The sequence below is a fragment of the Notamacropus eugenii genome, chromosome 3 (genome assembly GCF_028372415.1).
Source record: "Notamacropus eugenii isolate mMacEug1 chromosome 3, mMacEug1.pri_v2, whole genome shotgun sequence".
Classification (NCBI taxonomy): domain Eukaryota; kingdom Metazoa; phylum Chordata; class Mammalia; order Diprotodontia; family Macropodidae; genus Notamacropus; species Notamacropus eugenii.
In genome coordinates, this window is record NC_092874.1 from 22,891,537 (window position 1) to 22,916,841 (window position 25,305).

A 25,305-nucleotide genomic window follows, 5' to 3' on the forward strand; every position below is an offset into this window, starting at 1 on the left:
TTAACTTTCTGACCTTTCTCAGACAGGCCTTTCATTTTTCATCTCAGATACTATTTAAAACTGAACCAGCATATTCTTGTTCTCCTTACCTTCTCTGATATCAGTCCCTGAATTAAAAACCAAAAATTGTCTCATCACTGTAATGAACTAAATATGCGCTTTGCATATCATCTCTTAGGTGAATTATATGGGTCTGTGTGTAAATTGATCAGGGCATATGCATAGATGTGTGTGTCCATTGATGTTTGGTGATTGGGAAATATGGAGCTGGACAGTCAGATAGATTGGGCCTCTAGAATCTGGCTGTTTTCAGAGAAACCCGTTGTGTCATGAATAGATGGTTTACCTTCAAGATTCTGTTTTAACTTTGACATTCCCTGTCATGGAGAATACACAGGATGTTTTAAAATAATGTTTTTAGTTTGTTGATGAGATAATTTCATCAAAGTTTATGTATATTTTAAATTTTAAAGGAATAACTTATAAAACATTACCAAAATCTGTCTTTCATTTTGCTACAGATCAAACAAGATGTAATGTGTGGATCTTAGATGGAGACTTGTATCATAAAGGGCTCCTTAAATTTGCAATGGAAGCCAGCTCTCTGAGAGACACTTTAGTTATTCTGGTTGTTGACATGTCAAAGCCTTGGACTGCTTTGGATTCTTTACAGAAATGGGCAAGTGTGGTGAGAGAACATATTGATAAGCTAAAAATTCCTCCTGAGGAAATGAAAGAAATGGAACAGAAATGTGAGTATTCTACAACTAGTAATGTAGAGTTTTAATTTTATGCACATATATGCCGGCATTTAGATTTTAGTCAGTGATATTTGGAAAATGATTTTTAAATTTATGGTGTACTTTAAAAAAAATTCTATTTCTATGAATAATTATTTAGATAAAGACTTTGTTCCATTATCCTAGGAAAATAAGCCTTGACTACCTGGTTTCAAGGTGAAAGACTAAATTTGCCTGTGCTTTCATGTGTTAAGATCATAAACTATAATCAAAGTTGTAATTTGAATTTAAATAATAATCTTTTAAAACTCTCCTTGCATATAAAGCTTAAGGACATGAATTTGTTAATCTCTCTAGAATTTAGTTTTGAATCCTCAGCTCCATAATTATCAAATTTTATTGTTTTATAATAGTTTAAAATTGTATTTAGTCATAGAGTCACAATCATAAAACAAACCTTTAGCAATCCAACCTCATCATTTTAGAGGTAAAGAAACTGAGGCCTACAGAAGTGATGTCATCCGGCCAGGCCAGACCTCCCCTGGGACGGGATGCATTCAGGGGCGTGCTGCTATGGTTCAGCTAACTAAAGGGTGACTTCGTTTCCTATGCTCATTTCTGTAATTTATTACGTTACCCAGGGATGGGTAATATCCCAGATGTAATGACTGACAGGAGGCTCCGTCTTCATTCCTGGGTTTGGGTGGCTCAGTTGTTTCTGATTGCCTTTTCTCTTAAGGATGACTGTTTTACTTAATCCTGTGGGCTGCAAAGGTGAGCAGGAGGGAACTGGATGGTTGCTGCTACAATGATAATTTTGTGTATTTAGCTCCATGTCTATGTTTGTGCTCCATTGTGGGATCAGGGGAAATGGCCACTCAGAATATGGAAGGAACATATGCACTGGAAGGTTCCTCTTATCCCACTCTTTACAAACACTAAGATTCCTTAAAGATTCATTTCACATTGTTAATGGCCCCTGAAAGTCATTGTTAGAAATGTAAAGACTTCCTGGGAGATTAAGCCTCATTTGCAATTTATTATGAACAACTTTGAGTCAGGTCAATACCAAACTCTGCCACATTAGAACAAATATAGTAACTCGTTTATCTGACGAAGCTTTTCTCAGAATAAGATGCCAGGGTAGGTAATGCATATAGAACTTGTTTCCATTTTACAGGTGAGAAAACCAAAGGGTGAAGAAGGGAAGTATTTTGGCCATGTCCCAGATTCTCCCATTCTCACCACTCTCTCTCTCTCTCTCGCTGCATCTTGGGGCATTGGGGCAGGGGAGAGAGCTGGCCTGGGTGGGATTCATCCCCTGGTGGCAGGTATGGTGTCACATGGTGCCACATGCCACAGGAGGACAGCGAGGGCCAAAGATACACCTTTTTTATTTTTCCCTGAGGCTCTAGCAAAAGCTTGGTTTTTTTGTTTTGTTAAAAATGTTCTTTTCTTGGTACTTGTTAAAATCAGAATAAAAAATCAGAATAAACTAAAGTAAGTATAATGAAACAAAACAAATCCACGCGTCAGCCATGTTGAGCAGCTGGTTGTTTAGCAGTAAAGATCACTGCTGCCTGCTGCTCCTGACGTAGTTAAGATATTGGAACCAGTTTAGAGTACTGAAAACCTCAACTGTTTTCTGGAGCTTCTTCAGCGTAGCCCATTGTCTCCCAGGCCCAATTTCAGGCCAAAAGGAAATTGTCAAATAAATAGTCCTTCTCCCTTTCCTTATTAGAGTGATGGACTATTTCCAGAATTTGCCTTTTCTCTAGGAAATGATATAATCAGGGGTAGATAGCTAGGAGCTGGATTTAATTAAGACAGCACAGTGGTAAGCCTATTGTTTTTTTTAATTTTATTTTTCATTTTTAACACAGTTTATAACAGATAAAACAATTCAAACTTTTGGTCAGGTAGTACTTCTTTTTAAAGCATTTACAATATGGACCACAAAAGAATTTTTTTTTAAAACATTAACCAACTGAGACACAAGTAATATTTATGTTGCTAACTTCACAAGCTCTTGACCTAATTGTTGCCACAGTATCACTAAAAATTAAAGGACCCTAACTTAATGTTGTTGGTCTAAAGTCCTGTGCCTAATAGCTTAATTTTAGACAACCTCGGATGTTCCCCTACCCATAATCTATAATTGAATGGATCTGGTATTAAGCTTACAAACCGTTTGACTATAGGAAATTGCCACCAAGAGTAGGGACATTGCAGGGATACAATATCTCCCCTACTTCATGTCAATTCCAGGCAAGATTAGATTGTCCGCTTGCATTCAGTCAGGCTTAAAGTCTTCCAGGTGTCAGTGGGGAAACTGAGTGAGGAGAATCCTACCTCAGCCCAGGCTGGAACAGCTGCTCTCCCACCCTTCCCATGAGATCACCTTTTGAAGTTCATACCAGCATCTCACCAGCTTCCTGGCATCTTGGATTGGAGGCTCAGATCGCCTTTCTTGCTACCCATACCTGGAGTTAGACTCAGAAGAACAGTCATTTAATAGTCCCATAGCATCTAAAAATAAGCCTATTGTTTTTTAAACTGAATTTAATTTTAGGTTTTATTTCACTGTAGTCTTTCCTATTAAGAATATATGAATAATTGACTCTTTAGAAGAGGTAAAGCAAGTATATATTCTCCCTTGCCAAATGAACATGTACCTTTCTTCTGGAGTTTTCTTCACCTTATAATCTTGAGCTATCTTTCCTTTCCTTTCCTTGGGAAAAAAATGACAGCTCAGATTGCTATAGAGCTTTACTGTTTACAGTCACTTTGTTCACACTCATTTTGTGAGTCAGATACTACAGTAGTGAGAATGAGAAAACAGGGTCAGAATGATTAGGGGCTTTGCTCCTCATCATGCAGCTAGTAAAGGGGAAAGTGAAGACTTGAATCCATATCCTCAGACTCTTGCCCTTCATAATCAAGTAATGTGTTTTAGGATGGGATGTAGTTCTTTTTTTTTTTTTGCCAATTACTGAGTGCCTTTTATTTTATTTTATTTTTTATTTTTTTTTAATGTTTAACAATCACTGCCATACAATTGAGATTTTATCCCCCCCCACCTACCCCCCACTACCCCCCTCCCTCCCCACGACTGCATACAATTCTGTATAGATTCTACATATACTTTCCTATTGAGTATATTTTCACTATAGTCATGCTATGTAGTCAGACTAAAATAAATGAAAGAAATCGTATAACAAATCAGAACATGATACACAAACACATACACATACATAAACATGATCTGCTACATTTTGTGAGTGACTTCCATATTTCTTTCTCTGAGTGTGGAAGGCATTTTGCCTTGAGAACCACCTTTGGGATTTTTTTTTTTTATAAGAAGTTTTTGCGTTATTACAAAATTCCAAGTCTACCAGAAAAAACTCTCACACACTGTGGTCGTTGCTGTGCACAAAGTTCTCCTGGTTCTGCTCCTTTCACTCAGCATCAGGTCATATAAGTCCTTCCAGGCCTCTCTGAAGTCTTCTTGTTCATCATTTCTTATGGCACAATAGTACTCCATTACATTCATATACCATAATTTATTCAGCCATTCCCCAATTGATGGACATCCCCTTGACTTCCAGTTTTTGGCAACTATATAGAGTGCTACTATAAATATTTTTGTACATGTGGGACCCTTTCCCATTTTTATGATCTCTTGGGGATATAGTCCTAGTAGCGATATTGCTGGGTCAAAGGGTATGCACATTTTTGTAGCCCTTTGGGCATAGTGATGGGATGTAGTTCTAAGAAATGTTATCTAAATTTTAAAAATAGGCCATTTAATCATTTACAGGTCAGTGGCTACATAACTGGCTGATTTTGCTGGCCCATTTTAAAGTGAGCCAGTGTCTACACACAGGCTTAAACATATATGTGTGTGTGTGTGTGTGTGTGTGTGTATATGTGTATATATATATGTAGTATGTATGTATATGTGTAGTTGGTGTCAGTTGTTGTTGTGTTTGTCCTTCATTGCCGAGGAAGACCATGCCATCAGAGAAATTATGACATGATTTGCTCTTGACTTTGTTTTGAGGGAGGGAGGGCTGTGCAGGTCACCAGCCTCACTTCTCCGGAGCCATCTGGATCCAGTGACCAGATATTCAGTAATTGTAAAATGAATACAGAAATATTCTCTTATTAAAATCAGCATAGCTTCTTTCTCTGAAAGTGCTGTTAGTTGGTGTTTATTTTATGTTTGTCCTTCCTGTTGTCTTGTGGAATTATAGTTTAGCAAAGGTGTAAATTAGTGATTTGTCCATAGTATTTATTTTATTATTGTTGTGAAAAATAGCCTGATATAGTGGATAAAGACTTTTGAAGCCAGGAAGAATGGGTTCCAAGTCTCACCAATGAGTCACGATGGTGATAATGATCCAGATCCAACAGCTGGCATGTATATGGCACTTGAAGGTTTGCAAAGTCCTTTCGCATTGTTTCATTTGACCCTGACAACCTCGCTGTGAGCTCGGTACCCTTCTCTGCATTTTATAAATGAGGAAACAGGCTGAGAGCAGCACAGAGCCTTGCCTGGGTGTCTAGCACTTTGTCCACTGCACCAATAGCTGCCCCAGGCCACTCTAAGATTACAAACTACAGAGAAAGTACCAGTCTGCGCTGGTAGGTAACTCATGTTTCTAGGAGAGTTTCCTGTAGTGATGAAATCTCAGGTCCTGCAGCCTGAGTCCAGTCCCTTTACCTGCTCTAATTAGACAAAACCAGTACCTCTTCTCTCTTTGCCTTCTAGTTGAATGTTGTACTTGTCCTCCTAAGAATTAATATCCATTATCTTTATTCATTCATATCATCTCTTTTATAAGGCATAGTTCAAAAAAGTGGTAAGTGTACTCTGCCCTTATGCCTGGATAAGTATTATTTTAGTAGGAAATAGAAAATTGAAATCATTATGAACTAAATGGTGTTATTATTTGCTTTTCAGTGATTAGAGATTTCCAAGAATATGTAGAGCCTGGAGAAGATTTCCCAGCATCTCCACAGAGAAGAAGCACATTACAGGAAGACAGAGATGATAGTGTCATGTTACCACTGGGTGCAGACACACTTACGTATAACTTAGGCGTCCCAGTGCTCGTAGTTTGCACAAAGGTTGGTGTCCATGTCAGGACTAGTGAGGGATACAGGATTCTTTTGCTTTGGGAAGATGTGCTTATTCTGTGTGAACCTGACCCTACATGACAATTATTATAGCCTAATGAAAGAAACATTTTTGAAATTTGAAATTAAAATTAAAAACCTTAATCCTAGTTAGTCCTTCAAAGACAATGTTATTTAAAAAATAAACTTGTCACAGGAAGTCATTTACTGCTTTACTTATTTTTGTAGCCACTAGCATTATCCTATCACAGAACGGGATAACTGTTAGTAAAATTATTTGTTGTTCAGTCATTTCAGTAATGCATGACTCTTCATTTTTCTTGGCAGAGATACTGAGGGGTTTGCTATTTCCTTCTCCAGCTCATTTACAGATAAGGAAACTGAGGCAAACAAGGTGAAGTGACTTGCCTAGGGTCACACAGCTTGTAATTGTCTGAGGCTGGATTTGAACTCAGGAAGATGAATCTTCCTGACTCCAAGCCCAACACTCTGTGCACTATGGTGCCCCCTAGTGGCCCTAGTAAAATTATACCTGTTTTTATCTTTGTTAAATAAAAATGAACAAAAGTTTAAAACCTCAAAAATTTAGAACCCAATTTTTCACAGTTCATTCAAAATTCAGATATAACTTGGTTTAAAATTCACTTGTTCTCTAATTTTGAGAAAAGAATTTGATAAAGGAGTGATATAAATAATATTTCCAGATGTGGGGTGGATATCACCTAAGTTAGAGAATAAAATTTTAAATATTTTGGCATCATTCATTGCATGTCAATTGTGCTGTTACTAACTGATGATTCATTAAAAGTATTCTGATGGACCTCTGCTCTGGTGGACACTTTGTTCACTTATCATATCCTGCATTGAAGTAATAAAGGTGCATTTACTTTTTGAAAAATTATATATTTGAAATTTTCTTCTCTCTTCCAGTCTACATATATCAGCTTTTATTGTATATCAGTAATAATATGCTTAAAAATTTCAAGTCAGTAATTTGCAAGTGACTTTCATCTTAGGAAATTTAATTTTTGTCTCATTCATTTTATTTTTATTTCAACCTTATAAAATTCCATTTTTAAATGCATTACAAGGAAAGGTGACAAAATATAGAACTATCAGTACCAAAAGGAATAAACAATTTCAAAGTCATCTAACTTAAAAATTGTTTTTCTCTCTACATGAAGTTCTTCAGTCATTTTCTAATTAATGTATTTTTGCTATGTATAATTTTTTAAAAATACACCAATTTTTCCCCCTATTTTATTTTTGTTAATCTTGGTAGACAGGCATTTGTAGGCAGCCACCATTTTCACCATGATGCATTCCTGGAAAGTGTGTCCTCAGTGGATATTATTTTCCCGTAGTGTCAGTGTTATAATTAGGAGGAGTATTGCAGGCCAGCCATACAGGCCTGAAATAAGTCATAGCCCCATAGCCCCCTTAGATTTGAAAGAGGCCTTTGAGATCATCTAGCCCAGCCTCCTTATTGCACAGATCAGAAAATGGAGGCCAAAAGATGGTGACTAGCTAGTGGTAGACCTTGTGATTTCTGGGCCAGTGTTCTTTCCATTGTACCACACTGCCTATTCCAGTCAGAGCCAGGAATAATTTGAAATTGTAATGATGTTTTTGAAATCCTTTTAAAATGAATAGAATGGATATAAAGTGTGTAGTGATAACACATTGATCCCACTACATTATATAGTTTATAGCATATCAATCTAAATGTGATCTGTCATAAAAATATTAAACCTTTAATTCTTACCCATCACTTTTGGGAAATTTTGGGTGGCTCAAGTTTCTTTTAGAGAGCTGTAAAGGGGGTTTTGTTTGATGCCTTATTTTTTCTCAAATTTCTGTTTAGCAAATAGAGACCTTCAGAATCATTCCAGTGTTCTTAGAGTCATAATTTTCAGAAGTAACTTCTTGTTTCTCTTTGGCCATTAGTTGACATGCCTATGCTTTGGTAAATCCTTGATTAATTGAGTAAAGGTGCAGAAAACTGAAACATTGAGGTCAATAATTAAAGTCATGAAGAGATTGGCCAATTTTGAAGGGCATGAAAGGTGAGGTTTTGCTTATATCTAGATAGATCTTGAGTGAATTTTAGATTCTAAATACTTCTTGTGGAAAAGAAATAGTTGAGCTAACCGTTAACTTCAGTATCCTCTCTATTGAAATCCTTATGGCATCTTTAACAGATCCTAACTTCCCCTGAAGTGTTTTCCCCTACAATTTATTTTACCACACTTGTCCCTGGTGCTTAGAGTTGAATCATCGGTCTATAAGATGTAGAGCTATAAGAGACCTTAAATATCAGAGGTTCATGACTCATGACCATAGTTCTGAAGCACTTCTCATGCCAGCTAGTCCAGTCCTCTTCGTTTTACAGACAGCAAGACTGAAGACCCCTAAGGTTAAATGGCTTGACCAGGGTCATTGAGTTGACAGTCTTAATTTGAACACAAGGCCTCTGATTCCAAAGCCTCCACTTTTTCATTTCCTTTTAATAAATAAGTCTAAAGTCCTTATACATAGCAGATATTTTCACAGTAAACTGAAGACCTAAATGAGTTAGAGGTGGCAGATTTTCCTGACACTTATCAGGTATAAAGGGACAGAATCACTCCTAGCACAGAGAAGTGTTGCATTCAGGCCAGCCCTCAGGTGCCCACCTTTGTGTCCCCATTTATAGTATGAAAAATACAGGTGATCATACCTTATTCAATATAGGCACCTGCTAGGGTTATTTATTGTCTTACACTCAGCTCCCCATGTTAAATCCATCTTTTAGCAATGGTGGTAGCCCCAGTTCTTTACAAATGATAAAGCTTTTCAGCACCCATCAAGGACCCACCTAACCATGGGACATTATGGATCTAAGGAAACATTTGGGGAAGACTTCTGGAATTTTGTTAATAGAAATGCTTCTTGTAAAATCACAAAAGAAGATCATGGGGAAAATAGAACCTTTTTAAAATTTTATCTGTCTGTACATTCAACCAACATTAATTACCACCCCTCTGTACCTTACTAGGCTGTCTTTACTTTCTGTGACCAAAAATTCATCACCTTTTGGCCAAGTTTTTGGTGATAAGCCTCTCCAGAGGTAGTTAGGCTGGTTAACAGACCTAGAGTCTGTCTCTAGGCCCATAATCAAAGCCTTTTCTGCTCAGTACCACAGCTTGCCTTCAGGAACCCAGGCCTTGATGCATCAGCATAGACATTGAAAGTGGAGGAATATTATCACTCAAATTATTTATTTTATGCAGACATTTATTTTGATACCTTTCCAAGAATACATTTCATTAAATAAAGGTACCCATGTTATTTTTAAGTGAATTTTAATCTTTTAAATCTTTTTTTGGCTATTGTTTTCATTTACTATTCTTGTATTGTTATTCAATACCATCTTTTCAGCAATTTTGTAATTATTTTAACTCAACAGTGTGATGCCATTAGTGTGTTGGAAAAAGAACATGATTACAGAGATGAACACTTTGACTTTATTCAGTCACATATCCGGAAGTTTTGTTTACAGTGTATCCTTTTAAAATCTAGGTTTGCATGATTGTACATGTATAGTAATTGCATTACAGAGGGAAAGTAATTAAGCTGATTGAATTTTCCGGCGTTCAAAACTTCAAGGGAAAGAACTCGATTTAGTAGTCTTATTTAGGGTCTAATTATCTGATCAGTAGATCATTCATAACTTTTATTTCTCCTTGGCTTGCCATCTTTTCACCACATTGCTGTTCATTGGTTCAGGAGAGAATATTTCAGCTAGTGAGTTTTTTGCTGATTAAAGACATGTAATTGCTTAAAGTTGAAAACATTGCCTTCATTGTACTTTACAGTCTATGTGGGATGTAAACATACACATTAAAATGTAGCTTATGGAAAGTGCCAAATGAAGGATGCCAAGCAAAGCCGATTCCATTTATCCTGATGACCTCAGTGGTCTGTGCATTATCACTAGTCAACATTATGGATTCCGAATCCAGTGATTTTAGTGAAGGCTTGGCCTTGTGTCACTAGTTATGTGTTAGAATCTGGAGCTAAGCACTAACTAAAGCAGAATGTCCTTACTCTGGTGTGTGCAGAGGATTGCTTGTAGGAAATGGAAACAAATGCCTGTTAGAAAGTCCCTTCAGCGAGTTAGGTGTATTGAAAAAATCCAATTACAGGAAGTAACAGAATGGATTTTTATTCTAAAGTTCCATGACTTGTTCAGGATGAACAAGCTAGATGACCTAGCTGGTGACCACAAGATGTTGAAAGGAGGATCTTGAGCATAGTGATACTTACTTTTTGTGACCTGGTTGCCAGGAACTCTCCTGTTGTAGCTCAGAGCCCTTGGCAGGGTTTACCTCTATGTGATTGGATCCCTTGAGCCTTTGAAGCCTAGGAAAATGAACCCTGGAGAAGAGTAAAGAAAGTAGAGCTAGGGAACGAGGTCACAAATCTTAGGTCAAAATAATATGCTGATGGGTTTTTGTAGCTTAAGAAATTTGTATCTTCCTGTAGTTTTTGTTTTGTAATGGTGTTATTTCTACCAGCTTTTACTATTGCTTTGAGTTTTGAGAAGAAATAAAGCATTCTAAGTAGTTTGTACGATACATCTGTTTCATATCCCATTTAGTCTATACTTAAGTAGTCTTATTTTTAAAAAATGAGAAACAATTAGTAAAAAACCAGAAGCATTGCTGTGGAAGCTAATAACTACGGGTGGTAACGTGCCAGGTATTGTGTCTAAAACAGTCTGTAAGTGTACAATCTGCTCAAAAATTTCTTTAACACATTTATTTAGATGGTGCAGCACTTATTTACACTTCAGTAAAGGAAAATAAAAACATAGATTTAGTATATAAGTACATTGTTCAGAAATTATACGGATTCCCTTTTAAGATCCCTGCTGTTGTTGTGGAAAAGGATGCAGTATTTATGTAAGTATCTCATGCAGAAGGTGCTCTCTGATATTGTTTGTTCCAAAGGTGATGATATTTGATAGTGAGTTGCTTGGAAAGACCATAGTGGAGAAATTCAGGAGCAGGGACTGGAGGGAGGTGGGAATCAGCAGGATTTTCTACTATGTATTAAAAAAAAAAAATCTGTTATTCAAGAAGAGAATTTCCATTCCCTACAGCTGCACAGGTAGTCTTGTCTCTTGGCTTTAGCTGTTTTCCAACCATCTAATTATATCACAGCATCAAAGAATTTCAATTTATTTACGTATCATGTATATGAATATTTATTTGTATTAAAGCTAGGGGCTCACCATGTGATTTCATTAGTATTGAGACTTACTGGGTGAGTAAACTCTCTCCATGAAGACTGGTCAACATTTTTTCTGACACCTGAGTCTGAGAAGGGAAGTAAACTGGCCAGCTGGGGTCCCCCAGGCAGTCTCTATCACATCACACTGCCTCTCATATTTTTATGTTGCCAGATGTGTAAGAGGGGTCTGGTGAGCCACTGTTCCTAATGTTCAGTCATTTCGGTCATATCCAATTGCTCATGATTCCATTTGGGGTTTTCTTGGCAAAGATGCTGGGGTGATTTGCCATTTCCTTCTCCAGCTCATTTTACAGATGAGGAAACTGAGGCAAACAGGGTTAAATGACTTGCCCAGGATCACATAGCTAGGAACTGTGAGGCTGGATTTGAGCTCTGGAAACGCAGTCTTCCTGAACTCCAGGCCCCATGCTCTGTGAACTCTGGCTCCACCTAAGTGCCACTGTTCCTAATGCATGCCTATAAATGTGACAGGATAATTGGATGTTTCAGAATAAGTGACTTTGAGGGGTTTATCCATTCAAGGGAAAAAAACTTTGTTGCTTTGAAATGGTTAAAGACATGTATGAAATCAAGGGGTTCCTAGGGTTTGAGCTACATCCAGATTTTCACTGATAATGATCATATTTTATGAAGACATCTTCTATCAAGAAAAGTCCTAATCATTTCACATCGTGTTCACCGTAATATAAAGGTCTTGGCCATTAAAGAGAACCCAAAGTTGAATAATCAGGACCGTGGCAGTGAACCATGACAGATTCCTTCTTGTTGTGGCGTTGGGTTGGAGAAGATGATATATCCCTATATAAGTGGTTAAAAACTGATGTCTACATAATGTTTATTTCTAGTCCAGCAGGATGGGATAATGATAAGAAAATAGGAATTTTACATGAAAATTTTCAAACATTAAAAGCAGAAGATAGTTTTGAAGATATTATAACCAAACCACCTGTTCGAAAGGTAATTTGATTTTATTATCTGTTTTTAGTGGAAACAGCCTCCAAACGAATGTGTTGATGTTTTACATTAAGAAAGGGGACTGTAATCCCTATAGGAGTTTTCTTGTAAGGAAGTAGCTCTAATTGTATTTGTACAAGGGTAAACTGAGCTAAAATTTAGCTCTTAGATTACTTAGCTTTATAGTGGTTTTGCTTTTAGCCTGTATTTGCTCACAAATGTAAGACTATATCTACATTCATATAGTAGTAGTCATATGGGGCTTATTTCATCCCTTTGGAAATTGAGGGTTTCTTAAGCTTCTCAATCCTTTCCTGCCCAGAGAAGCCAAGAACCTGTCGTCTTTCATCTCTCCCAATTTTAGTTGAGCTCAAAGAGATCTTAAAAGTTATCTCATCTCCATCTCTTCTAGTTTACAAATGAGGAGAGTGAATCCTGGAGAAGCTTAAGGATTTGCTTAGGGTCACACAGGTAGTAAATTGCAGAACCAGGATTTGAACCCAAATCCTCCAAATCCACCATTTTTTTCCCACAGAATCCATACAGATTTTATAAACAGTTTAATAATTAGTAGGCCACAATGATTTGCATAAGTAGGATAAGTAATTCTTGGGATCTTTGAAATTTCTTTGCTGAAGGGTTAAGCGTTTATTGAGTACCAGGTAGGCCTGCTGGGCCTACTTCTCACTCTGCAGCAGTGGATTACAAGGTTCTTTTACTGAAAAATTGAGTTTTTAGTTGAGAGAGAGGAACATACCCTATTTTGTTGCCTCTGCAATTGTAAATAGCAAAGGTGGCTCTGTGTGATATTGGGTCCAACAGAACAACGACTCTTAACTGCCTGAGCCAGCTTTAAGATGTAGAAAATTGGAAAATTAAAAGGGGCATGGAGCCATCATGGATTCAGACCAGATGACCTGGTCCTTGTAGTTCTGGGATTCTATGCTTCATTAAAATTAGCAAACAGAAACCCAGCTGTTGTTCAAAGGCCTAAGCAGTTGTACCCATTCTGCTTTAATGCCTAAGAATGGGGCAGTGATGAGCTGGCCATGATCAGGAGGCTCTGAGTTCTTTCCTCCCCACCCCCAGTAGAATGTAAATACTTTGAAAGCAGAGATTGTTTCATTGTAATTTTTTGATTTTGGCTTTTTTTTTTTTAATCTTTGTGGCCCTAATTCACAACACAGGATCTGAAAAAGTTTTTAAAGTAATTATAATGATGTTTTGTATTGCGCACACTTGAATGTGTGTAATTTTATTGTTTACTTATTAGACTCCCATGTAAAATAGTAAATGGTTTGGGAAGTGGAGAAGAAAATAAGAAAAGTAAAAAAGTTATTTTTCAGGGATAAAGAATTATCTAGGTCAGGGGTGGTGAACCTACAGCTTCAAGGCCACATGTGGCCCTCTAAATCCTCAAGTGTGGTCCTTTTGACTGAATCCCAAATTCACAGAACAAACCCCCTTAATGAAAGGATTTGTTGTGTACAATTTGGACTCAGTCAAAAGGCCACACCCAAGCACCTGAAAGGTCACATGTGGCCTCAAAGCTGCAAGTTCCTTACCCTTGATCTAGGTCCATATATAATACGTAGCATACCAGATAAATGAAAATTACTTAATAGCAGTTGTGTCAAATTAAAATAGAAACAAGAACCACTAAGCCATATATAATGATCCCTGCAGACTGCATATTGATTCAAAAAACCACGTAATAACACGATATGTGTTACATATTTGTGTATTTTGCTAAATGTTTCCCAATTCCATTTAAATCCTGTTTTTACTGTAACCCTTGAGATGAATGGTCCACATTTGACATTTATTTAAAATCATAAAGTGCCATGCAAGTATTTGCAGGTCTGTACATTACATAGTAAAGAAATGCTAAGGTGATCTCCAGGTATGGGGCTCCTGGAAAGAGCCAGGCAGCTGGAACCTGTGGGCTAGGAGACCTAAGATATCTCCATTCTTATAGTATGGAGCCTGCAGTTTACCAGATGATTCCTGTGGATTTCTTCTGCTTGTCACTTTAGCAGCCAACTATTTTTGAGACATCTCCTTAGACTGAAGTTAAGATCTTTGGAGCTGTATTATATCTAGGTGTTTTCTGTCTTATCAGAGCCCCCACCCTGACTTCCCCCCAAATGAGACAACCAGATGGGAAGGTTGAATCTGTGTCAACATTTATTCAATGCAAAGAATAAGATTGACCTTTGGAGAGATAACATCAATGCTCTAGTACAGTATCTGATTTTTGCATGTCTTTAGAGTAACATATCAATGCCACAATATATTGAACTCAGTTAAACGTTTCTTGTTTCAGGTTGTTCATGAGAAGGAAATTGTAGCAGAAGATGACCAAGTATTTCTTATGAAGCAACAGGTCAGCACATTTCATTTGAAAGCAGATTTAAAATTTAATGTATAAACTTGTTCTCTGAGAATATTTGAAAAATTGAAGCAAAAATCTTATCTGTAATTATGTTTTTTTTTTCATTTTCAGTCCCAATTAGCAAAGCAACCACCAACAGCAGCTGGAAGGCCAGTGGTTAGTATTACAAAATTAAGAAAATGCAGGCGCATATATTATTTTGGTAGTTTGTCCCTGTCTATGGGAGTGTGTGTGTGTGTGTGTGTGTGTGTGTGTGTGTGTGTGTGTGTATCACATGGGTGTCTGTCCAGTTAGAAAGACAGAACTGAAAACTTTGTCCTTTTTGTTTTTTAAACATAGCTTTACTCTGTTTCAAGAAACACTTTAAATTTTGAAAGAATTTATAGGCAGTTCTCAAACAGTTCAAACATCATTTAAACTGGCTGTTTAGAACTTGTTTTCATGTAGAAACAATAGTGGTTAGCTTTCCAGGCTGACCCAAAGAAGCACGTATATAATCCATAATACATGTGAAAAGGGATTGTAACCTACTGGATGGAGAATTAGAAAACCCTGGGTTAAATCTGGTCCATGGTGGACATTGCGTGCCCCCAAACATCTCATTAGCCCAAGCAACTCCCTAAAACCATAACTTGTAGAGAAGATGCAGAATTGTGTTGGTGGAGGGAGTGTCCCCTTGGGGCTCCCTACCTAAGGAACAATCCACGTACATCCATGTACTAGGGTGCTGTAGGGCTCCAGTGCTCATGTGTAGCAGCATTTGTATGGGAGCTTCAGCCTGGGAACAGTAACCCCCACACACATATACAGTGTGAGAGAACATCTTCTTCCCCCTCATTCAGGACTCCTCAGAGCTGAGATCAGAGGGCTTCCTGGCCTAGGACTGGGAGATGATTGTGAAAGGGAATTTTCCCCTCCAGCCCGACTCTGCTCTTCGTTTCATAATTAATATTGTGTTTCATTAGCTCTCTTTGTTGGTGTTCTTTCCACTAGAAAACTGTAAGTTTTTTGAGAGTTGCAGAGTCGTTATTTGCCCTAGCACCAGTACAGAGCTACCCGACATATGTGCTTAAAAATATTGATTGGCTGGTTTTGATTCACCTTTGTGGTGAGGAGCTAGGTAATGATAAAATGGGGAAAGTTGGTACTTTGCACTGGAAACCCGGTGTAAACCCCGTTTTCTTTTCTTTCTGGGCCTTGTTTTCTTCCGCTTTCAGTAGTCAAGGGAGTAAAAACCAGATCCCTCTATAGCAAGTTTCCAAGTAAAGAAAGTTTTACTAAAATAAAACTTCATGAAGTGAATTTGGACTGGGTTAAAGTTTGTATATTACACTGTGAAAAAAATTGTTAATCAAATTAAGCAAGATAATAGAAGAAAATACTTAGCCTAGTTGAAGTTTTCCTGTTTCTTGAAGCAGCCATTTACATACAATTATATTCTAAACCAGTTATAAACCATGGTTATCTTGTTATTGAAATATTCCTGACTATTCTCATAAAGCTTAGTAGTTTTGCTTGTGACATTGTGTATACTTGAAAGTGCAAATGGGTCTTACAGATTTATATCTGGAAAAGGCCTCAGATCATTTGGTCCAAGGCCCAGATGAGGAAACTGAAGCCCAGAAGACTAAATGACTTGCCCGGGTCTGATGTGCTTCTGATGCGGTCTGTGGTTCTAGGAACCTTTCTAAATGTCAGTCTTGTCATTAATTCAGAGGGAATTTTTTTTCATCCTCAGTAAGATTTGGTATCTTATTTCTTGAAGACGACCATCACCTTTTTGCTCTGTGTCCTCGTTACTTTTATGCACAATCAGCAAGGTCGTTGTGTCATGGAAGAATCCATGCTCCACATAGTTTTCCAATGTGTTTCCCCTCAGGTCTCATGGGCAGCTCACCGTCAGCTGTGTATCTATCCCTTGAGGGGATAGAGTTGTAGGATCAGGGACAGTTTTATGCAAAATAATCTCTTTGGTACCGAAAACTTGTGTAGCTGTTGGTGAACTTCACAGATCCTCCTGTCACTGTCTTGGCACAGGATTCCTCTCCACGAGTTCCTGGTGGTTCCCCTCGAACACCTAATAGATCAGTGTCATCCAATGTGACCAGCGTGTCGCCCATCCCTGCTGGGTCAAAAAAGATTGATCCAAATATGAAAGGTATCTTCTTCTAAGAGAATAGTGTGACGGGTTTGGGGCCCCTTTTTAGTCCATGCAGCATAGTGCTTGAATTGACCATTTATTACACTGTTGCTACAGTAGGCGTTATTTACATAGGGCCAGCCTGAGATAAAAGTTAATGTGCTCAGACTCTCAAAATCAGTTAAGAACTCACAGCTCCTCAACTGAAGTCATCTGACATGTATCAGTGCCCTTCCAGACTCTAAGCCCCCAAAGGCAAGGACATGACAACATCCCAATTGTTTCTCCTTCTGAGATGCACAGTATTCAGTCCAGAGAAGTCCTTTCATACATGGTTCTTTTAAATTAGACTGAGTTTACCTAATAGCATTTCCCATTTAGGGAGAGATGAAGATTTTTTTTAATAAAAATATTTATTTTCACACAGCTGGAGCTACAAGTGAAGGTGTCCTCGCTAACTTCTTCAATAGTTTGCTGAGTAAAAAAACAGGCTCACCTGGGGGCCCTGGTGTTGGTAGCAGCAGCCCTGGAAGTGGTGGTGGCAGTGGCAGCAATTTACCACCATCGGCAAAAAAGTCAGGTATGGTGGACTCTAGTAAATAATTAACTTTTCAGTTTGGTGGATTTTTTTTCCTCCACAAAGTCCATATTTTAAACTTTTTATAAGTGAGAAGCTGAGGCACAGTGAGGTTATTATGATTTAATGCAAGAACTCAAACCAAAATCCAAGATTACTGACTTGTAAAAAAAAATTCCGTATTTTTTATACTGCATAAGTAGTAAGCGTTATTGGGGGAGGTGGGGTGGGCAGGGAGGAGGTCTCATTTGACCTGCCCAAGTATCTGGCAGATATCTGCTTTGGAAACCCAAGAACTTCTGATCCTAGGTCCTTAGGCTCTGGGCTAATTTCATAGTACCTGGACCACAGCCACTCTTAAGCACCGTAGTTGGAGGCTGCATGGAGCAGCTGAGGGAGTTCCTTAAAGATTGATTTCATAATAATATTGGAAAATAGGCCTCATGCAAAACCTTTCTTTAATCTGGAAAAGAGGGGGAGAGAAAATAATCAATACAAGGCAAAATAAAATGTCCAGTTTGAAAGACCATAGAAATCTTTTTGGTAAAGAGAATCTCCTGCCCCCTGGTGGCATTTTCAGATGGATTACACACTCCACTGGGGAACTTGGGCCACTGTGGAACAGAGCAGAGGATTAAATGAACCAAAACACCATTTCCTGGCACCCTACTTCATTATTTCCAGAAACTGGTGTAATTTGGGTTTAATCCTGGAAGTCATCTTCTGCCTGAAAGGGCCAGGGCCTTTTAGGTCATCCCCTGGCCAAAGGGCACTAGAGACAACAGGTCAGGCCAAGGTACCACCGAGTCTGCTCAGCTATTCAGACAAAGAGCCCTAGGACTCTACTGCCTGTACTACCCTAAGCTCTCAGTCTTAGCAAGTATAAACAAACATGTGAAAGTCCTAAATCACATTGGGCAAAGTTAAATCAACTTAGTTCCTTTGTAACTTAGAACTCCCACTCCTCCATGCTCAAATTGGAACTTAATCAGTTTATGGAAATAGAGAGGCATGGGAATTTAGAAAATGCTCATTTATTTTACATAATTCTGTTGCATATCATTTTTACAATCTCAGTACGGGTAATCTCTTGAAAATAATGGAGTGAACTGTGTGTGGGTTAAGTGAGTTGACATCCCTGGAGTATACCTACTGTTAGGTTCTAGAAATAAGAACATTTTGGTTTACATGACTGAAACGTAGGGCTGGATTTTGAGTGGTTACTGAATTTGTCTTTTTGAATTATAATATTTTTTGTTGATTAGTGTTTGGTACTTGTGTGTCATTTTACCCATGCATCCCAGAGATTGTTTTGTAAAAGTACTAGGCAATAGTGACTTTATTTAAAACCAGTTTATGTGGATCAGTAGCTTTTGAAATGCTACTCCTTGTGGTTTCTAAAACTTTAAATGTCTGTATTTACATAGCCTTCCTTGTGCTGTTAGAGGACTTGTGTGGTTCAGTGAAACAATGAGCTATGCTGTGCAGGGTTATCCAAGTCACACAGGTCATAGTGGAGAGTTCTGACCGAATGATCCATTGGAGAAGGAAATGGCCAACCCCTCCAGGATCTTTGCCCCAAAACCCCATGGTATTAAAAATGATAAAAATGTGATACTGGAAGATGAGCCCTTCAGGTGGGAAGGTGTCCAGCACTTTACTGGAGAAAATCAGAGGACAATTACAGGTACCTCTAGAAAGAATGAAGTTTGGCTTGGGAGTAGGAAGTGAAGCAGGGGAGACACTAAGAGTTTTGTTAAAGATAACTCACTGGCCTTACCAAAAAAGGCAGCTCTCTATATGGGCATCACCAGATGGTCAATATCGAAATCAGTTTGATGATACACTTTGTAGCCAGAGGTGGAAAAACTCTGTATAGTTGCTGTCTATGGCTCAGTTCATGAGTTTCTCGTTGCAAAATTCAGACTTAAATTGAAAACAGTAAGGAAAACCATTGAACTGTATGAGTGTAGCCCAAATCACGTCCCTTATGAATAGAGTTCAGGAACTGGACCAGATAGATGGAGGGCCTGAAGAGCTGTGGACAGAGGCTCACAATGTTGTACGAGAGACAGCCACAGAAACACCCCACAGAGAAGAAAAACAGGAAAGCAGAATGGCATCTGGTGAGGAGAAAGGGGAAGACCTACCCAGCTGAGTGCAGAATTCCAGAGAAGAGAGGGAGATGGTTTTCTTAAATGAGCAATAAAAAGAAAAAGAAGAAAGCAATAGAATGGGAAAGAAGTGATCTTTTCAAGATAATAAGATACGAAGGGAACATTTCATGCAAAAATGGGCTTGATAGAACACCCAGATGGTGGGGACTTAACAGAAGCAAGCAAGAGAAGAGGCAGCAAGAATACGCAGCAGAACCATACGAGAAGGATCTTCACAACTGAGGGTGTTCGGGCTCCCCTGCTAACAGTAAGGCTGGGGGGCGGGGCAGATTTCCAGCTGAACTTGAAAATCTTCAGACATGATGCTGTTAAAGTGCTGTACTTAATATGTCAGCAAATCTGTAGGACTCAGCACAGCGGCCACTGGATTGGAAAAGATTCCTTTACATCCTGATCCCAAAGAAGGGCAATGCCAAGGAATGTTCAATTTACTGAACAGGTGGCAGTCATTGCACAAACAACAGGATTGTGCTTAAGGTTCTGCAAGCACGGCTTTAGTAATACGTGAACTGAGAATTATCAGAAGAACAGGCTGGGTTGGTTTTTTTTTCCTAAGTAATCTTTTTTTTTTTTGAAATTCTGAGTTCCAGATTTTTCTTTCTCCCTTCTTTTTCCCCAAGATGGAAAGCAATCTGATATAGATTATAAATGTGCAATTGTGTAAAACATAGTTCCATATTAGCCATGTTGTGAAAAAAGAAACAGAACAAAATGAAAAAAAAACACAACAAATTTTTAAAGTGTAAATAGTGTGCTTTTATCTGCATTCAGATGCCATCAGCTTTTTTTCTTCATATGGATAGCTTTTTCCATTGAGTCCTGGAATTGTCTTGGATCATTGTACTTCTAAGTCAGTTCTAGTTGATCATCACACAATGCTACTGTTACTGTGTACAATGTTCTCCTGATTCTTATTTCACTCAGCATTTTGTTCGTGTAAGTCTTATTGGTTTTTCTGAAATCTGCCTGCTCATCATTTGTTATAGCACAATAGTATTCCATTATATTCATATACAACATCTTGTTCAGCCATTTCCCAGTTGATGGGTATCCCTTCAATTTCCAGCTCTTGGCCACCACAGAAAGAGCTGCTATAAATATTTTTTTACACATGGGTCTTTTCCCCTTTTTTATGATCTCTTTGGGATACAGACCTAGTCATGGTATTACCAGGTCAAAGGGTCTGCACAGTTTGATTACTCTTTGGTCATAGTTCCAAATTTCTCTCCAGAATGTTTGGATCTATTCACAATTCTACCACCAGTACATTAGTGTCCCAATTTTCCCATATCTTCTCGAACATTTATCATTTTCCTTTTCTGTCATGTTAGTCAATCTGATAGGTGTGAGGTGATACCCCAGAGTTGTTTTAATTTGCATTTCTGTAATCAATAGTGATTTAGACCATTTTTTCATATGACTATAGATAACTTTAATTCTTCACCTAAAAGCTGCCTGTTAATATCCTTTGACTGTTTATCAATTGGAGATAAGCTGGTTTTCAAAGAGGCAGAGAAACTAGAAACCAAATTGCCAACATTCACTGGATTATAGAGAAAAGAAGGAAGTTCCAAAAAAACATCTACTTCTGCTTCGTTGACTATACTGTAGCCTTTGACTGTATGGATCATAACAAAATGTGGCGAGTCCTCAGCGAAATGGAAGTACCAGATCATTTTACTTATCTCCTGAGGAACCTATATGGGGGCCAGGATGCGACAATTATAATGAAACATGTCACAATTAGTTGATTTGAGATTGGAAAAGAAGTATGACAAAGACGTATATTGCCACTTTATTTAACTTTTATATTTTATTGTGTGAAATGCCAAACTGAATGAATCAAAAGCCAGAATTAAGGTTGCCAGGAGAAATATCATTTCAGACATGTAGATGATACCACTCTGATGGCAAAACGTGAAGAATTAAGAAGCCTCTTGGTGTGGGTGAAAGAAGGGAGTATAAAAGCTGACTTGAAGCTTAACATTTAAAAAAAAATAAGATTTTGGCATTTGGTTCCTTCACTTCTGGGCAAATAGAAGGAGAAGCAATGAAAGTAGCGTCAGATTTTATATTCTTGGGCACTGCAAATGGCAACTGCCACCATGAAATTAGACACTTGCTCCTTGGAAAGAAAGCTATGGCAAATCTGGATAGCATATAGTAAGTCAGAGACATCACCTTGCTGACAAAGGTCTTTATAGTCAAAGCTGTGGGTTTTCAGTAGCAATGTATGGCTGTGAGGGTTGAACTATAAGGAAAGTTGAGCCTCGCAGAAGTGACACTTTCAAATTGTGTTGCTAGAGAAGACTTTTGAGAGGCCCTTGGACAGCAAGGAGATCAAATTAGTCAATACTTAAAGAAATTAATTCAGACTGTTCACTTGAAGGTCAAATAATATAGCTAAAGTTTAAACACTTTGGCTGTGTAATGAGAAGACCAAACTCATTGGAAAAGACCCTGATGTTGAGAAAGATTGAAAGCAAAAAGACAAGGGGGTAGCAGAGAATGAGATGGAAAGATAGTGTCATGAAAACAACAAACATGAGCTTGGAAACATTCAAGAGATGATGGAGGATAGAAGGGCCTGACGTATAGCGTACTATGTAGTCCAGGAGATCATGAAGAGTTGGGCATGACTGAATGACTAAAATATTTACATATCCCAGATATGTGTTGTATCTCCCACTACAATGTAAGCTTTTTGAGGGACTGTTGCCTTTCTATCCCAGGTGCCTGATACAAAGCGTTGTACATTGTAGACTCATAATTGAATTTAAAACATTGGAATAGAGGCCAGGCCTCCAAATAGTAATCAGTGAGTGTCTTTAGGTAGTGTCCTGCTGCCATCTTGTTACTGGCACTAAACATATTTTCTCTTGTCTGCTTCGTTGGGGATGTCAGGGTTATCCCCCTTCACAGAAGCGGCACCACTCCTCATGGTGCTTAATAATTAGGTTGTAAACGAAGACAGTCACGTTCTTTGGCCGTATGGAAAGGGGACTGCAAACATATTTTTGTAAAACACTTCAGTTTTTGATCTTTGGATTTTCGTACATTAAGTATCAGTCCCAGAGAGATTGATATGTATTAGGGGGATAATGTGAACTCAGGGACACCAAAAATTAAGTTTGGCCTTTGTTACTTACTGGCTGCGTGACTAGGTAACTCTGTGTGATCAGGTAACTCTAAGTTTGGTCTACTTATTTGTAGAGGGGTTGCTGGATGAAATTGCAAATCATTGATGGATTGATTTGAGTGGGAAGGAGACGGTGAAAGAAAGAAGATGAACTCATTAGCTTTAGCTTTAGCAGAGCCAATGGCCTGTTTCTAAAAGGTTCGTTCTTTGCTATTCTACAGAAAGCCAATTTTTATGACCCCTAGGTAATGCTTCAAATTTTATATAGTTAATCCCCTGGGTAGATTATCCATTCGTAGATTATTAATACTAGAACTTTGGGATACTGCTATACTGAATTTGTTCTAGTTGCTGCAGACAAGTCATATGAAATAAGGAGCCCGGCAGATTTGACTGTTATTGTAGGGATTGCTTCCATGCAGGCAGTTGCAAGTTTGACATCAGTTTGGTAGGTAGGACCTTTTCTAGCTGAATACTTTGCATAACTTATTATGGAGGACATCATTTTTAGTTTAGTTGATGATTGATTTTTATTAGAAGCATTAATGTAAATGAAGTACTTTCTCTTGTAAACTTACCTTTTTATTTTTCATTTTTCTGTAGGCCAGAAACCCGTCTTGACAGATGTTCAGGCAGAATTGGACAGAATTTCACGAAAACCTGATATGGTTTCTCCTACAACACCAACATCTCCTACAGAAGGTGAAGCATCTTGAAGATACCAAATAAAGCCATTTATTCAGTTTTCTGAGATAATGTAAACTTGCCTCTGCCTTTTCCTTCAAAAGTGGAATTAGGGAGCTGAAACATTTTTTTCAGAAGGATAAAATTGATGTCTTTTTTGTTGCCCAATCTTACAAAAAGGGAACTGTACAAATGAAAATTTAAACTACACTATGTCGGACTGCTGTTTGCATTGCCACTTTGCGTAAGGAAGTAATTTTGAGATTTTGAACACTCAAAATAATTTCTAAAACTTCAATCTGTCCATTTGATCTTATTCTAAACACCATTTTGGATTTGGATTTTTTTTTTTAATGGGAGGGTTTGGGGATGGGTGGTAAGCAATATGCAACATGGGCACTGGAATGACTTGGAAATCCCTGTCTGTTCTAGAGTTAGGGCTGTTAAGAGGGTAAATGAATTAACTTGTTAGTTTTCCTGGAAGACAGATAATGATCATTTGTTCAGTCTTATGCGCACCAACATGAATGAATTCAAATTCTATTTACTGCCACGCATGGAATGTGCTCACCAAGCTACTGGATCACATCTGGGCCACTAGGTCTCTTGAAAGCTGTGAGACAATGTCCTCTCCCAGGTAGATGGCCTAGAGAAATGTTGACCAAGTTTGATTTAATTGACTATCAGAAGAAGACAGCCCACTGCCTAAATATGTAACCATGAAAAATGCAGAGGTTATCAAAACAAAAAGAAAAACAATCTCCATATTCGTTTCTCTATGGCCCAGCCTTAATACTCCCCTTTATGTTTTCCATATTACCGTGATGGTTTTAATGATCAGTCTTTTAAACTGTAATCAGTTAATAAAGTATTTATTCTCTGCATTCAGATTTAAATAATTCATTGTATTCTCTTATGTTTAAGTTTCTATTTATTAACAAAAGATAAGGTCTGCTGTTATTTTTATGTTTGACTCAATTATTAAGCATACTGATGATTCCCATCTTTTTATCCAAATTTTCCTAAGACAAACCTGGTTAAGTTTACTTCAACTTCCTTGATTTTATAACTATCAGGAACAGTGGATGGTTTACTTGCTTCCCTAAGGATGAAAAGTTTCCACATTCTGGAACTTTCTGTAGCATTCAACCTCAGATTATTTAATGGCAGAGGCCGCTTTTTAGCATTTGGTCAATATGCTCATGGTGTATCCTTTCCAAAAAAAAAGAAAAACCACTTGCGTCATTTTCTCAGTAATAGATTTTTAAAAATGGAATTTTAGAACCTATGATATTATTAAATTAGAGAATATTTTCATTGATCAGGTGATGAATTCAGCCATATTAGACCAACTTAAGCCAGTTAGGTTATTTTTTAAAAACTATTTGCTTTCTTTTAAATGATACCTCCTTTTTTTAAACTTTAAAAATGTATTCTGTATTCCAAAGATATTCTTTATAAGTCCCTGAAACATTAAAGAAGAGTTGTCTTTCAGGAGATCTTATTTGGTTTACTGTACCTCCGTATCTGAACATCATCACTGAATGTGTATGAGAAGAGGAGAGGCTTTATAGCCTCCTCCATGAGGGAGAGTGCAGAGAGGAAAGGATGTTCTTTCCTGCTGAAAAATCGTCAGTTTGAAAAAGCTTATTGAAACATGCTTGAGCTAAGTAAAACGTGCTATTGACAAAAGGATAAATATTCACCTCACCGAGTGGTTATGCAAATATGTTGTAATGATATCAGTTTTCTAAACTGTTGACACGAATGTAGAACATCATAGAATAACTGGGAAGACCAATAAATGAATGCTCAGTCAGCCTTTCTGTACACCTTGAGTGTCTGCTTCTGTGTTCGCATGCACAGAATAATGAGCTGTTTCCTATGGGGCATGGAGAGTACCAGAAAGCCCCAGAGGAGAATCCTTTCCTTTATATGCTATCTGGCGTCACTGATGCTGGTTACTGTAGAACAGAGGTGGCAGACATTGTCCTGACCCAGATTGAAATGTAATTGGGACATTTTTAATGTGTTTAATAAAATAACAATACAATAGAAC

General features: G+C 37.9%; 1 protein-coding gene across 1 annotated transcript in view; it reads left to right on the top strand.

Annotated features, from left to right (window-relative positions):
• Positions 1-24,130, top strand: part of DYNC1LI1 (dynein cytoplasmic 1 light intermediate chain 1) — a 48,497-nt gene extending 24,367 nt beyond the window's left edge. Inside the window, exons 4-13 of the mRNA XM_072651103.1 lie at positions 522-752; positions 5,707-5,873; positions 9,331-9,424; positions 10,693-10,828; positions 12,026-12,137; positions 14,461-14,520; positions 14,641-14,685; positions 16,567-16,687; positions 17,097-17,249; positions 23,166-24,130. Coding sequence (XP_072507204.1) covers positions 522-752; positions 5,707-5,873; positions 9,331-9,424; positions 10,693-10,828; positions 12,026-12,137; positions 14,461-14,520; positions 14,641-14,685; positions 16,567-16,687; positions 17,097-17,249; positions 23,166-23,278 — 1,232 coding nt within the window. The 3' untranslated portion in view covers positions 23,279-24,130. The remainder of the gene's footprint in view (positions 1-521; positions 753-5,706; positions 5,874-9,330; positions 9,425-10,692; positions 10,829-12,025; positions 12,138-14,460; positions 14,521-14,640; positions 14,686-16,566; positions 16,688-17,096; positions 17,250-23,165) is intronic.
• The last annotated feature ends 1,175 nt before the right edge of the window (positions 24,131-25,305 follow it).